The following is a 15,999-nucleotide window of genomic DNA, read 5'->3' on the forward strand; positions in this document are numbered from 1 at the left end:
TTCATAGTGTGTGGTTACCAGAGAGACAGGGCAGACAAAGACAATCAAACAAATTCTGAAAAGCAACTTCATATTCACGTTATAAATCTCTCTGCGGCTCTCGATAGGACAAAGCCACTTTAATGTGTTATAGAAGATCCCAGCCTTGATGTGAAATGAGGACAAATCAAGACACACATACACACTGGTGACAGCATCTGGACCAGTTTCAAGGCCTGGAAGGGCTGGAAATGTAAATCAAAATGGACCTTAAACAGTTATTTCCATCCACTCAAGAGTCCAAGTCCAAGGATCCTCAGTAATAATCCTAGCTTTAGCCCTAACCCTAACCTTAAAGCTCAACCCTGGTCCTCACGTTACCTGTTTTAGAAGTGACAAACGGCCTTTAAGTCTTCACACAAGTGGCAGAAGAGAACAACAAAACTGACACCCTGAAGAGACACTTAGATTCAAAGCGAAGCTCACAGCCACTGAAGAGACACAGAGAGAGCTGCAGAATTAAACACCCAGATGGACATTTTGACACGGAGCTTTAAACTTACTGTCAACAGTGGAATCTAACGCTCAACAGTGGAATCTACAATGAACAAACACAGACCACACAGACTAAACACAGACACACACGAGTCCCAAACACTCTAAGAATGACCAGCCACCAAAGAAGAAGTACAGTATGCTACTGTACTTTATGACCTGAACAGCTTTACATTACCTGTTCTATACTTTTATCTGGACTGATGTGTACACGTTGGCAATCGCAAGTGCAATTGGATTTGAATCGTTGATCTTTGTGTTATGCCACTATCAATAAATGCATGGCCATTACTGAATATTTTCACTGGGTGTTACATCTCATCTGCTATAGTGATATGTTTTTTGTTTAAGTAAACATCAATGTTCATTGTTTAAGTAACACCCTACCCCCCTCCAGAAAAAGAAACATTCTGTGCTGTGTGTGGCTGTGGTACATGATATAAATAGATCAGTTATACACATTTTTCCACAGTTTCTGCAGAAAAATAGTTTTACAATGGCAGTTCAAAATGATGCCTATACATGTTCCCACCATTTTGTGTTCCCATAACCGCATGTGAAGAATACTCCTCCTTCTCTTGGCCCTCTCACTTTCATTGCCACATTTTCTGTGTCATTTTCTAGGTGATGTCATCCCTAAAGAGGGACTGCTTAGTTAAATTAAGTTTATTGAGGAATCTGCCGCAGCATTTTGGCAAACAAAGACATTAAAAAGAGTGGCCTGCAAAAGCAATTTGCAACATTACAGACAGAGGGTTTCTTGCTGCATCAGTATAGCCTTGTGTATTGTTGAAGCACTTGATAAAAGTTGAACCAACACGATATTTACTTTTTCAATTGAGTTAGTAAGTAATTTTGTGACAAACATGTGTTTTGTTCCTGAAAACTTCCACAGTGGTATAGTTTCACAAGATATAAAAATAAAAAAATAAAAATCAGAATGCTTGTACAGGAGAATTTTCTTTGGATTAAGAATTTTCACTTTTCATCGGTTCACGTTGCATTTAGTCTTTGAATCTTCATTGGAAAAACATCGTATTTTTATGGATGTCAAAGTAGTTTTGAAGCAATGGAGTCACTTCAACATGTGTCTGACTGCAACTCTTGTTTTAATACAATATGCATGCAGTAACTTTTCTCTCTCTCTCACTGTCTCTGCCATTTGTTTCTTAGTTGTAAGTCTGGAGGGCCGAGCAGTGCATTTGGCCACCTTGGTGCAGGAGGCAGAGCAGCGGGTCTCGGAGCTTCAGGCCCAAGTTCGAAGCGAGGGTCCTGCTGAGCGGGAGGGATCTGACCGTGAGAGGCAGCTAAAGGCCTGGGAGTGGAGACTCCGGCTCTTCCGCCGCATGCAGACGGGCTTTGAACATGCTAGTAAGGCTTCAAGATGACTTTGATGTTTGTTACAGAGATTTTTCACGTGCTGAACAGTCGAGGGAAGTTTGCCGCTCAGATCAGTCCAGCAGTCGTCTTTGGTTTTCATTTTTTTTGCGCCCTTTTTCTCTGCTGGCAGTCTGTCTGGGCAAAGTTAATGGCTTCCACACTGGGGAGCCTAGCACACCACTCTGAGTGTGTCTGTGTGTGTGCGAACATAACACGCCTGTATTCCTGCTTTAATTTTTTATAGGCATTTCATGACACGCTTAGTGGCAGGGTAGACAGCCACCCCCGAAAGCAGACACACTCACACTCCTCCCCTCCACCCCAACCAATCTGCACTTTGATGCAAAATAGATTGCTGCTCTCTTTGTAATTCCACATGCACATGGAATTGATGGGTAAATTGTAGTACCGTGGATGGAAATTTACACCACATGTCAAAAATATGTTTATGTAGTTTCATTCACAATCAGTGACATCTCACATCAGTGTTAATTTGCAGATGCTGTGTTGTTATGTTTTCCATCCATTACTTGACACCCATCGCACATTTCCCACAGACCTGTCTAAATCTTTTCATGTGCGGTAAGTTGCCAATTGTATGTGTTCGCTGCGTTGTAATGGTTATGATATGGAACGTAGGGTCTTATGCAGCTTTTGTTTACCTCTCTGTCTCTCTTCTTATTTACTGGCCATCTCTCTGTCTGTCTGCCTATTCAGATCCTCCAGACGCCCCCAGTGTAGTTCGCCTGTCTGTCAGCAGCAGCACCAGTCTAAGGATGGACTTCCAGGAGCCTGTCTGTGTCAACTCCGCTGTGGTTACCAAGTACAAAGGTCAGCCACGGTGCCCATCCCACTGCTTCATTTAGAACCAACCACCAAATCACAAATTGTAAAGCTTTGGTGCTAAACAGTTTGAAGTGTTGAAAAAATCATTTTTACACAAGCATTTTGTAATCATTGAATACCATTTTTTTTCTTAACTTTTATATTGAGGACTAGTTAAAAATATTTGTGTGTATATGTGTATTTGCAGTGAGCTGGAGCAATGCTCCTTCATTGACTCCTTTGCTGGGTGAGATGGTGGTGGAGGACACCACTCTTCTACAGTGCAACATCACTGGACTCACTTCTGTAAGTTCTGCCAGAATCTGCCTCCACCGTATTATTGACCATTTGTCAGTCGAAATCTCTTATATGTGATGCTGTCAAAAGGTAGAGCTGCTTCACTGACATTAAATATGACACTTATTTTGAGGGTTGGCCAAACAGAACATCTATTTGTGTGCATTTATCCTCGCTTGCACATCACACCTTTGTCACAGAAACTGAGTAAAGTAGTTCAGTTTCCTCAGTTCTCACCTTAGTCTCTAAGAATTACCAATAAATGAAAGATAAGAAAGAATAAAAGATAAAAATGGTACAGCTATACATTATCTGATAGTTCATGGGTGACAAAGTAACACAAAGACCCCCTCTGCTCTCGCTTCTCCAGCTGTTGATGCTGACCGATAAAATATTTAGAGGCTGTTCTCCCACATTAAGGCCCCTGATATTATTTACATGTGAACTTGAGGCGTTTGCTTAGGCGACATTTGAAGGCATTTCCCAAGTGACTCTTCTTTATTACATACATCACTCTCCACACACACAAGTTGTAGTCACCATCAATTCCAAATGGTGGGGGTGACCAACTTATGGCCCTGCTAAAAACACAATTGGGAAAACACAGTTTATTTGTTATTTGTTGAAAGTCATGGCTCCCGACCATTCATAAGCAACAGTTGCAAAACAGCCTCCAAAATGATAAAAAAAAAAAAAAGAGCAGCTTGGTAGCCTGCCACCTGATTTATGTTTGGCACTTTTAAATGGGCATGTAGACAAATGGACGCTCCAGTAGTTGTTTGTTATTATGTGAGAGAACCCCCTTCCCCCCTTTAAGACCCCTGCTGCCAGCCAAAGCTCACCCCTGTCACATGACAGAGGTCAAGGCGAGGTCAGGAAGTGTCGGCGGCTTGTTTGATTGATCTGGCTGAGAAAGGAGAGACAGAGGCCTGCTGTCTGCACACTGGGTGCAGAGACAGACAGAGCTTCTAGATAGACCCTTCACTCTCCACACAGACACACTGAAATGAAGACAGACAGCAAGAGACAAACAGATGCACTGAACCACACACATGCATATGTATACGGTTTTTGTCTTACAGGTCTTACAGACAGTTTTCTTTCAGTTGTAGTAATATGTGTGTGTGACAAAGTTTCGTCTTAACTGTCATGTGTCCTGTCTTTACAGGGGACTTATTACTATGTCCAGGTGTCAGCCTACAACATGAAGGGCTGGGGGCCTCCGCTAGTTTCTACCCCTACCTGCGCTGCACCATCCAGTAAGTCTCCATTGTGGGTACACATATACGTATGTTCATGTTTGTGCCTGAATGTTACATAAAGCAAAAACATAACGGCAGCTACAAACAAGACCCCTGAAGAGTTTTTACTGGCCTCACTAAATTAACACCACTGAGAAGTAGTTTTCACACAGAACGTAGCTGTAATATATGTGTATGTGTGTTGTGTGTGTCTTGTGTGGCTGATACAATCTTTCATAGCTTTCCCACACATGAAGGGACTTGGACATCATTTCATCATTTCACATCCACTCAATCAATTTAGTTATTCCAACGTCATTACGACGTTGCTTTGACCTCATTAGTGGGGTGACAGCTGGACCCTCCTCTGCCAGCAGGCTGGGTGGGTTTTGGGACCCCCTCCGCGGACGTCAGTGTGTGTAACCATAGCCTCAGGATGGTGTTTGGGGCTGGCTGGCAGAAGAAGCTGCCCGGGTTCAGCCAAGAAGTTAACCGTGAAATCATGTGCAGCAACAGCTGAGGTGTTGACTCACCACAGCAGCTCTGATCCTCTTTCTCCTTTTCTCATTCACTCTATCTATCTATCTATCTATCTATCTATCTATCTATCTATCTATCTATCTATCTATCTATCTATCTATCTATCTATCTATCTATCTATCTATCTATCTATCTATCTATCTATCTATCTATCTATCTATCTCTGAGGTTTGCTAATAAGTAACAAAGGACTGATGGAGTACTTTATACTGTCTTTTGTATATAGTTTCTGTTTGGTCAAATAAAATAAGATATTTATTGTTTTATAAGTAAATTAATTTATTTGTATGAAGCAATGAATTCAGTGTATGAGATGAGATGTTTGTGTGCAGCATGTGAAGTCTGTACACTTGGTACACACCCACTGTAAGAGAGTGAACATAGGTACTAGGATAGTGTGCATGTTGGCACACTAAGGGCACATCTGGGGAACACATGAACATGTTTGTCCTCATCAGCACATCGTGTTTTTCAGCAAGTGTGTGTGTATGTGCGTCTTCATTTTAGGAGACTGGGCTTTCCCTCTCTTTTTTTCTACTGTCCACCTCCCTCCCCCCCTCTCTCAGAGCTAATTTCGATGTTGCGTGTTTGTGTTTTCCATTTGGGCCTACCACTGGAAATATTTGCATGTCTGTGCTGTAGCACGCGGCGCGGCCCCAACAGTGGGGGCCTTATACCGGGCTGTGGACGCCCATTAAAGGGCCCGCTTGTCCTGTCGGGACAGGCACCTTTCCGGGAATAGAGCTCACCGTGTTTCAGCCCCACGCGCCCTCCGGGGGGCTCCAGGAGAGGGAGTTGGGGTGGGGGTAATGGGGGGCGGGTGGTGGCTGATGGTAGAAGGGGGGTGAGTTATCGCTGACACATCCTCCAGTGAGTAAGCAAGGATGCTGGGTTACTAACACAGTAGGGAGAAGGATCGTTTTCTGCAGAACTGGTCATCTGTAAGACGGAAGGGAAAGTGTGTGTTTTTGTGTGTTTGTAATAAATTGTACAATAAGTAGGTTTTCATTGTTTTTATGATGGGGTGTTTGCAAGTGTGTCTGTATGACTGGTACAGAGGAGACACTAGAGAAAAGCAAAACACAGAGGCTGTAATAACTGTACATTCAGAGTCTTTTGCTTTTGGGGGCATAGCGGGATGTGTGGTGTCTTACTTTCCTCACTTTCTGTCACCGGGGCAGCCACGCCATGTTTGTGTGTCTGTGTACATGTGTGTGCATTTGTGTGTGCACATACTGACTGTTCTGAGCCCAAATATGTGCAGGGCAGCCAGAAGCAGTGGTGCTGTCTGTCAGCCAACCACAGCTTTCTCACACTGGGGTGGGTGCTGTTTCCTATACTACACACACTAGACCTGTTTGAGAAGCGGGCCGTCTCACACACCTCACACTCCTACTATTGGAAGCTGAGCCAGCCCAAGAATTTTTGGGGTCCCATGCAGAATTTGATTAACCCCCTCCCAGTCCACAAACTAACCTCACCCAGAGACCCACTGATGTGTGTATGTCAGCACTGTATGGTCATACAATAGTGAAGTGTCATATCAGCCAAGTATAATCTATATGACCGCTGTTTTTACAACAATTAAAATCACTAAAAACTAATCTGTATTTTGAGAATTTCATAGCCTGAAGTCTCTGGGAGGCTGCTGCCAAGTAGTGGGATTCTTAGGCATGCTTCAAATGAACACGTTTTCCTTAAAAGTTCAAACAAGAAGTCCAGTTTATTTTAATCTAACCAAAGTTATTGCTTCATAGTCCATAGCTCCACCAATTTCAAATAAACCAAATAATGTTGACGTATTCAAACTTTCCACTGTGAGTACAATCTGAGTGCCTCCTCAGTAGCAACCTGTCCATGATATATATCTTACAAGGCTTGTACACCAAAAAACCAAGGACAGACAGACTATAAACTATAAAGAACAATAAACTAAACATGGAGAGAGAATTATAGAATAAAGAAGGATGTCTCTCTTTGTTCCAGTTATCATTTTGGGAGTATTACACATTTCAACAATAATGTTACAATTCAGTTCAGTTCAATTGAAGTCATGTCAGTTTTTATTCTTATTTCCCAAAATCACAAATTACAATGCCCCTCAAGGGGCTTTATTATCTGTACCATGTATAACACCCTCTGTTCTTAGACCCTTGATTCAGACAAGGAAACATTCCCCCAAACAACCCTTTTAACTGGAAAAAATTGATCATGTGGGTAACATGAATGTCTATACCAAATTTCATGACAATCTACCAAATAGCTGCCAAGACAAAATATTTTGCAAAAGTGCCAACCTAACGGTGGTGCATCAAGAGTTATTTACTAAAAGTTTTTACTGCAAGTTTTTATGGCAATCCATAGTTGCTGAGATATTTCAGTCTGGACCAAAAAGGTGGACCCACTTGCCAAATGAGAGATAATAAAGTAATGGCAGTAGCGAGTGTAAAAGTTAGTCTTCCAAACTAGGGCAAAGCAGCAATATATTTAATAAGCTTTTCAGACTTGGAGCACCTTCATTTCATCATCTTTGCTTCCCCATCAGAGGCCTGTCTCGAGATCCTAACTCAGCACTATCAATCTTGGTAAATTGGGAACATCGCATGGTCACATCTCTAATATTGTCTTTCTTACCTCTGTCTGCAGGTTGGAGGGATATCGATGGCCGTGCTCCACGTCAGAGAGGCCAGAAGGAGGCACTAGACCAGCTACTTGGGCAGATAAAAGATGCTCACCGCCACTGTGTCTGCCATGGTATCAACAACTTTTTGATCGATTTGGTGGGCGTGTTTACCTAAAAGACTGAACAGTAATACGAGAGCTTTAGCAGTTCACATGGTTGACCCCTGGTGAAACCCAAGCCCCAAACCTGGTAGTGATAGTGATTATACGTACTCATTGAACCACATATGAGCACTTGTTACATCATACTAAATGTTCCTAACTTGTATTGGGTTTAACTGTGGTACTACGGGCAGGAAATTCTGAGATAGAAGTTAAATGAGAACAAATCTTAATAGCACTTCTTAGTATTGATATCAGTTGAAGTAAAGTGCAGAGGTTGAAGTGAAACGCACCCTGAGCTGTGGTATGAGCTTTTGACATTAACCTGAGCTTCTGTCGTTTTCACTACACCCGTCACATTTTAGACAAACACATCTGAATTTTTAGCCACCGTCTAGTTCATGTTTCAGAAATATTCTTGGTGTAAACAAACATGAGCAATGGACTGTTCCACTCGCAGGTGTAACATGTCTCACCAATTGCTGTGTTTCATCTCACCTTGACAGACACTTTACAATCTCAGGCATGACAAGTACTTTGGGGGCCTTACACCCAAAGACAGCATGCCACCTCAAAAATAATACCCCCCCCCGTGTCTCAACAACTCCCTACCCCCTTATGCGTCTTTCCATGACTCAGCCCTTCCTTTGCTGAATACCTCTCTCTCTGTGACAAAATGCAGATCAACTTCTCTCACACTCAAACTGTTTATATCCCCAAACACTGTCGGCTGTAAGTTGGTCCCATAAGTGTCAAAACCTGTCCACACTGACTCTTTTACGTGACGGCAAACTGCATTTAGCATTGAGCAAGTTGTCTCTCTTTTTCTCGCACACCCACATGCCCAAACACACTCACCCACTTACTATTGTCCACTGTGGCCAGACCATATTTGCAATAGGGCGAGACGCAGCATAATAGTCAGTATTGAGTGGCTCTTGGTTCTTCAGACGGCGACTGATTGAGCTTGAGAGTTCAGGCACGGTAGCCAAGGTGGCGTGTCCCAGGGTCATGTTTGTTATTCCTGTAAGAGACGAGTCCTGGGCTGGAGTCGGGAGAAGGCATAAATTAACACTGACTACTGCTGCCTCCCCCTCCACCCGCCACAGCCCGCCAGTCGTTCTGTCTGCTGTCCATACATATACACACATAAAGATAGACAGGCACACACATAGATACACATGTACATGAACAGGCACAAATATTCAAGTACATGCTCTCCTGTTCTCTCTCTCCAACATGTCCATGTACGCACCCCCATCGTTGCCCGGCTTATAACGCACGCCACATTCTCCCTCTTGTCCAAACACTATTAATTAAACTGTGAAAGAGGCCTTGACTAACACAGGCACCCAAGCAGTCGGCCCTACTTGTCTGTCTTACTCAGTGTCAAACGGGGACCGAGGCCAGGATGACTGGAGCTGAACAGACTCGCGAGTAAAGAGAAATTTGGGGAGGTGAGAGGGGTCGAGGGGCGCTGTTTTTTCTCGTTACTCCACCTCGACTCGTCCACCTGAAGAGAAAATTAGTTCTTCTCGGGTCCTGAATGGGGGGATTTATTGACTTTAAGTGGCCTGGGGCTGGAGTAAGATCACCTGGGAGGGGAGGAGAGGGAATCTGTGAAGGGTTTGGGACTCAGGGTTTCTAATGAGTTGGGAGGTGCGTTATCTCACCAACAGGCGCCCACACAAACACACACACACACATACATACATATATACACACACCTCCCTCTCTCGCCTCCAACCCCCTCCAGGCCCACTAAAAATAAACATGTCCCCACAGACTTAACTGACCTCCCTGTCAGTTAGTGGCAAAGGGTTAAGACACATACAGACACACACACACAAATTACTACAGCTCCTTGGCTCCACTCACATGGCTGTAGCTCAAGACATGCCATGCTCCAGCAGCTATAGTGTATGCAGGTAAACACACACACACATATATACACAAAGTTAGTGTCCCTCTGGGAGCTGAGAGCTAGTGGTTCCCTCAAGGCCCATAGTCTGCTGTTGGCAGCCAGCATGGCTGTCAAATGGTGCCGCGCCACTGGAGCGCATGAAATGTCAAAAAACATTCCACTCCGACCGTGTTGTTGAACGTGTCAGGTTGGTTGTCAATTAGGTAACGGCCTGTCACTGAAAGAGATGTTTCTCGAGTTTGTCAGGACAGAGGTATTCATTGGTGTTAGCAAGAAAATCAGACAACCAATCAGAGTCACGCCACAGTCTCTCACAAGTGCCCTGACTTTAACCATTAAGCGCATCAGAATAACTGTTCATTCAACAGAAGTAATCTGAGTCAGTTAATTCGTTGCTGTGGAACTAACAAACTTCTTTCTCTTTTGCCCGTCTTGTCCACACAGAGCAGTGCAAAGCTCCAACACAAGGGAGAAAGCACTCAGTATCCAAAAGCCTGCGCCACCTCTTCCAACCCACCAGCAAATTTGTTAAAAGCTTGAAAAGGTACATACACTTTTTGTCCAGCTTTCCTACATGAAAGGTAGATAGTTGATCTTCTTGTAGAGTGTTTAATATTACAGGAATTGTAATTACTATGTTTATGGAAAATCTAGTGTTTAATTTGCCAGTTTACATTCTCAATGAGTATTGATTTTGGAGAGAACATATTACTGAATATTATCACAGTTTCTGGTTCATTTATTTTCATTTTGCAGCACAGGGTTGCAAAATTGAAATGCATGTTGAGCATACATAAAACATACACACATAAAAAATATAATCAATATACTGCTGATTTTGTGTCCTTTGTTGAGTTTTTTTTGTCCGATTTTTGTGTCTAATCATCACATTTTAATGATTTAATGATGATATTTCTTCATATGTTGACAAGGCAAGAAAGCCTTGTCTACTGTAAACAGCAATATGCACAGGACAAGAGTTGTGCGGCACGTCATATTGATATTCACCCTTCAGTGCTCTGCTCTTTCTTCTAACACATGTACTGTTTCTGTGTTACTTTCCAGAGGTCTCTATCTGACATCCATATTCTACAGAGATGACAATGTGTTGGTGACTCCAGAGGACCAGATTCCTATTGTGGAGGTTGAAGATTCCTACTCCAGCTCTCTCATGCAAGACTTCCTCTGGTTTACCAAGGTAGACAGACAGACAGACAGACAGACAGACAGACAAGAAGGAAGGACACATTACAATATTTTAACAAATTATCCCATTATCCAATGTTTTTTTACACTCAGCTGCAAGCATAGTAATATACCATAAGCTGATGGTTTGCTATCAGATACATTTGAAAAACTTATGTGTGTGTATGTTTGCATCTGATCCATATGCCAGGTATCATATCTATGGGAGGAGATTCCCTGGCTGCAGCAGTGTCTCAGTCCTTCCCAGTCGTCCTGTTCCTGTACTCTGCAGACACGCCTCAAGATGCTGCAGGCGGTTTCCCAGCTACAGGTAGTACAATGCTTAATACACTTAGGACTGTGGTATTGTCATTAGACAAATTGTTATACTTGTGGTACCTATGACTTTGTAACTTCATGGTCTGAAAGAAAATTAGTTGTTAATTATTATGAATACCCCCATTTTTTGCTTTTGTCCTTCATCCTAATATGATTATTGTTTGATGTGCTTCTTCAGGGAATGCTGGGAACCCAGGACCTCGGTCAGGTGTATTTTGAGCCAATCAAAGACAAGCATGGTAACGCCCTGCTGGTGCTCCTTAAGGACATGAATGCCTGTCCCAACCTGGATGGGGTTCGCTGGACGCAGCTTTGCAAACTGCAGCTCCAACGCAAGTCCATCTCATCCCCTGAAGAACCCACTGCCTTGGACATGCTTCTCATCACACTGCATGTGAGTCCTACAGGAATAGGCAAGCTGCATTTGGCTGTTTTGGAAAATTGGGTATTTTTGCTTTTGTTTTGGAGACAGACTGCTTACATTGCAGGTAGGAATGGTAGGAGGGTTTGTCAGCAGCGGTTGTGGTTTTTATAAGGCTCATTCCTCGCATTTTCTGCACTCGGCACTTTGTCAACAACAAAATGCCCCCAAAAGTCCTGGAAAACATTTATTTATTTGCTTCACTCTAATGTTTTGAAACCAGTAAACACAAGGCTACGTGGCTGAAAGAACAATACTTTAAATTGAAATGTGCTTCTGATTATGAGGGCTGCTTGGGCAGACACTCTTTATTTAGACAAACATTAATCATCATGGCTCTCCTCTTTCATTTGTCACCTTCTTTGTAAGGACACATATTTAATTGACTTGCCATCAAATTAATTAAAATGCCAGATTTCAGGTCAGATCTTGAATCCCTGCCAACCCAACATGAATGTTAATCTCAAAGTCACTTTGCATTTAAAAGCTGCTCATTCAGGCTGTGGACTTCGGAAAGTTAGATTTGAATTTCAGCATTGTGGGCTCAATGATAATCTAGCTAATTGTTGTTGTTTTGTGTTTTGTAACTAGTGCTGTGTGGCTGCTTTGTTCAGAACAACCACAATCTTGAACTAAACCACAAGTTGATTTTGTCTATATAGCCCAGTAAACTTGAGACCATTGTTGCAATGATGTTTTGTCTCCAGTCTAAGTTGGTTTGGCCTTGTGGTTCCAAAACAATGGTGGAGACTCCCTTTGGCAAAACCACATTTCACTGAAATATTTGTTTTGTGGCCAGTTATGAACAAATTGTATGATGAAACATGTAAAAATGTGCTGATGGACTACTTTGCATTGCCGACTTCCCCTTCAAACATGTTGGAACAACTTTAGACTGAAGTCGCTCAAGGACTAACAACAGCAAAACATGAAAACAGCATAATTAAATGAATGTGCCGATGCTCGTAGACACAAAATTAGAATCAGTGTCACTACATAATCACTCCCAGTCGACACGACCCTACTGTCCCCTTACTTACTCTCTGTCCACCTGCTGTTCACAGGAGAAGCTGGCGTATCACAGACGGAGCAGGAAGATGTTGTCTCCAGGCTTATACCTGGGCTACCTGAAGCTGTGTACATCCGTGGAGCAGATCAGAGCACTGGTGCCGCAGAAACTCCCCAACGTCCTGTGTCACACCAAAATTCGGGACAACAGCAACGTGTCCAGGTGGGGATCACATGCCACTCAATGTGGGTCAGTGTATGTGGGTTTGGAATGGGCGTGAGGTGCAGCGGGTTCAAATTGTCTGTTTGTTTTTGTACGTGGATGAAAAGCTGCTTGTTTTCTGAGACGTGGATTGATGCGCCCTTTATAGCATTCCTGTGAGTGTGTGTTCTACATGTGTGTTGTTTTAGAGAGGAGTGGCAGTGGCTGCAGGCTCTCAGCTCTCTGGAGGAGTCATTGGAAATGGACCATGAAGTACAGAGCGCTCCTCATCGCCTCCTACAGGACCTGCGTAGCGCCATCAAGGACCTGATGGCACACATAAATGTCCCAGGCAATCAGGTCAGAGTGAAGCCAGAGTCGATCTGAAACTGTGTGTCATTTTGCCCGTGAGCATGAGGTTCCATATTGAGATGTGCAACCATTTCCTTACCAAATCCAAAAAATGCATTTTGTGTATGACTGATTTTCACTGATACAATGAAACCAGTAGAGACTCAAAAGATATCCAGCCAAGTTCCAGAGGCAGGCAGTAGCAAAAGCGCAAAGCAACGAAAATGATTCCAATGGATAATCAGCCAGTTCTGGTTAGACCACTAATTCCACATGATTTCTGTAAAAGAACGCGGTTTGAATTCCAGCACAATAGCAATCATTGTCCATTTAGCTGTAACTTTTTACCACCCACCGTTCCAACTACTACAGTAAAGAACTTTACAGACTGCTATGATGTACTGTGAAAAGGTACATGAATATGAGGATATATATATTAATATATGTATCATTAGATTATCATCACAGCTGAAACCTTAAATAGATTGTTTCTAGAGGGGGTGGGTGCAAACAAATATAGCTTTAGCACTAAGATACTCTTATTCTTGACCTGCTCCACAAAAGGGCCCAACAGTCTTTTAGTGATATACAATAACCCCTAATTACAGCAAACCATCCATTTCTTATTTCTCATTCCACTACTGGAGTTGGAGCCTCTGGTTCTACTTTCAAGATACTGAAATGAGTGAAAGCAAACTTCATGGTGGCCTACCAGTCTAGTATTGAGTGAAACCAGGGACTCACACTGTACTATCTGTTGCACAAAAAGGCCATTGCGTACATATTAAACTGAAAGAATAAAATTTAAGTGGACATGGTGTCTGTATTCTGTCATTGCTTTTTTATTCAACTAAAGTTTAGTTGAATAAAACATACCACTGAGATCATCTTTCTCTGTGTGTCTAGGCTCAGGACTTCCGAATCTACAGCCAGGAAGTGTTGGAGTTTGGGGAGAAAGTGTCCTTCCTGCTCCTCCTGCCACCTTCAGATGAAGTGTGCACAGCTCCTGGTCAGAATAACCCGTACTCCCCCCGCTCCGGCTTCCTCACGCTTCCCCTGCAGATCTTTGAACTGGGTCAGTATATAAGATTAGGAAGCAGGAGCAAGATCATAATCACACATGTTGCATGCATTATATAAAACAAATGTTTGTCTCTAAAATGTATAATTCTTTATTTGTAATGTTTTATAATTCTCATTCTTGCTGGATTCCTTCTCTCCCACAGTCCACTTTAATGCCTACTGTCCCAGTTTCATCGGCCAGTACTGCAGAGTATCAGCTTTGCTCGAGCTGGAGTCACTCATGTCCCAGCAGGCACTAAGGGAGGCTTTCTCCGAGGCCGAGCTTCTTGCTGCTAAGAAGAAACACCAGCAGGTCCAGGAACACATGCAGGTAGGACCATAGATGGCGTTCACATACAGTGCTGTGAAAAAGTATTTGCCCCCTTACAGATTTCTTCTGTTTTTGCTTTATTGTCACACTTACATGTTTCAGATCATGTATCACACAAAGATGACCTGAGTAAATACAAAAAGCAGTTTTTAAATGATGATTTCATTTATTAAGGGAAAAAAGCTATCCAAACCAACCTGGCCCTATGTGAAAAAGTAATTGCCCCTCCTTGTTAAATCATGAATTAACTGTGATTAACCACATGTTTGAAAGCTGAGTTCAATTTCACTAGCCACACCCAGGCCTGATTACTGCCAGAGCTGTACAATCAAGAAATCACTTAAATAGACAATATGAAGTAGGCTAAAAGATCTCAAAATGCAACACATCATCATCTAAAGCAATTCAAGAACAGACAAGAAACAAAGTCATTGACATCTATCAGCCTGGAAAGGGTTACACAGCCATTTCTAAGGCTTTGGGACTCCAGCGAACAACAATGAGAGCCATTATCCCCGAATGGAGAAAACATGGAACAGTGGTGAACCTTCCCAGGGGTGGCCGGCCTACCAAAATTACTCTAAGAGTGCATCAACGTCTCATGCAGGAGGTCACAAAAGAACCCAGAACAACATCTAAAGCACTGCAGGCCTCACCTGCCTCAGTTAAGGTCAGTGTCCATGATTCAACAATAAGAAAGAGACTGGGCAAAAATGGCCTCCATGGGAGAGTTCCAAGGCGAAAACCACTGCTGACCAAAAAGAACACAAAGGCACAGCTCACACTTGCTAAAAAACATCTTGATGATCCCCCACACTTTTGGGGAAATATTCTGTGGACTGACGAGACAAAAGTGGAACTTTTTGGAAGGTGTGCGTCCCGTTACATCTGGCGTAAAACTAACACAGCATTTGGGAAAAAGAACATCATACCGACAGTCAGACATGGTGGTGGTAGTGTGATGGTCTGGGCCTGCTTTGCTGCTTCAGGACCTGGACAACTTGCCGTAATTGATGGAACCATGAATTCTGCTCTCTACTAGAAAATCCTGAAGGAGAATGTCCGGCCATCAGTTCGTGACCTTAAGCTCAAGCGCACTTGGGTTATGCAGCAGGACAATGATCCGAAGCACACCAGCAAGTCCACCTCTGAATAGCTCAAAAAAAACAAAATGAAGGTTTTGGAGTGACCTAGTCAAAGTCCGGACTTAAATCCGATTGAGATGCTGTAGCATGACCTTAAATTCAATTCAATTCAATTCAATTTATTTTGTATAGCCCAATATCACAACAGAGTGTCTCACAGTGCTTTACAAAGTTCACTGAAATAAACAAGAAGTGTAAGCGAATGAACAATCTGATGAAGAGTCCAGCAGTCGATGAGGCCAATGGATCAGTCCGATGGATCAGTCCGAGGCATCACCTGCCCTTTATGACCCTCCTTCTTCGGGAAGGAAAAACTCAAAAAACCCAGTGGGAAAAGAGAAACCTCCAGGAGCACCACAGTGAAGGAGAGATCCAGCTCCCAAGGACAGACAGGCTGTAGCTTTGGACAGACGCACATCCATTGGCTGAT

At 43.0% G+C, this 15,999-nt stretch overlaps 1 protein-coding gene across 1 annotated transcript in view; it reads left to right on the forward strand.

Annotated features, from left to right (window-relative positions):
* The window catches only part of ankfn1b (ankyrin repeat and fibronectin type III domain containing 1b), a 109,739-nt gene that overhangs the window by 90,396 nt on the left and 3,344 nt on the right, over positions 1-15,999 (forward strand). The window contains exons 8-20 of the mRNA XM_070852412.1: positions 1,708-1,905; positions 2,632-2,745; positions 2,948-3,045; positions 4,205-4,295; positions 7,464-7,571; positions 9,970-10,069; positions 10,591-10,723; positions 10,922-11,041; positions 11,228-11,443; positions 12,535-12,701; positions 12,890-13,040; positions 13,938-14,106; positions 14,258-14,424. Of these exons, the coding sequence (XP_070708513.1) occupies positions 1,708-1,905; positions 2,632-2,745; positions 2,948-3,045; positions 4,205-4,295; positions 7,464-7,571; positions 9,970-10,069; positions 10,591-10,723; positions 10,922-11,041; positions 11,228-11,443; positions 12,535-12,701; positions 12,890-13,040; positions 13,938-14,106; positions 14,258-14,424 (1,832 nt within the window). The remainder of the gene's footprint in view (positions 1-1,707; positions 1,906-2,631; positions 2,746-2,947; positions 3,046-4,204; positions 4,296-7,463; positions 7,572-9,969; positions 10,070-10,590; positions 10,724-10,921; positions 11,042-11,227; positions 11,444-12,534; positions 12,702-12,889; positions 13,041-13,937; positions 14,107-14,257; positions 14,425-15,999) is intronic.

This window comes from Pempheris klunzingeri, chromosome 20 (genome assembly GCF_042242105.1).
Source record: "Pempheris klunzingeri isolate RE-2024b chromosome 20, fPemKlu1.hap1, whole genome shotgun sequence".
In the NCBI taxonomy this organism is placed as follows: Eukaryota; Metazoa; Chordata; class Actinopteri; order Acropomatiformes; family Pempheridae; genus Pempheris; species Pempheris klunzingeri.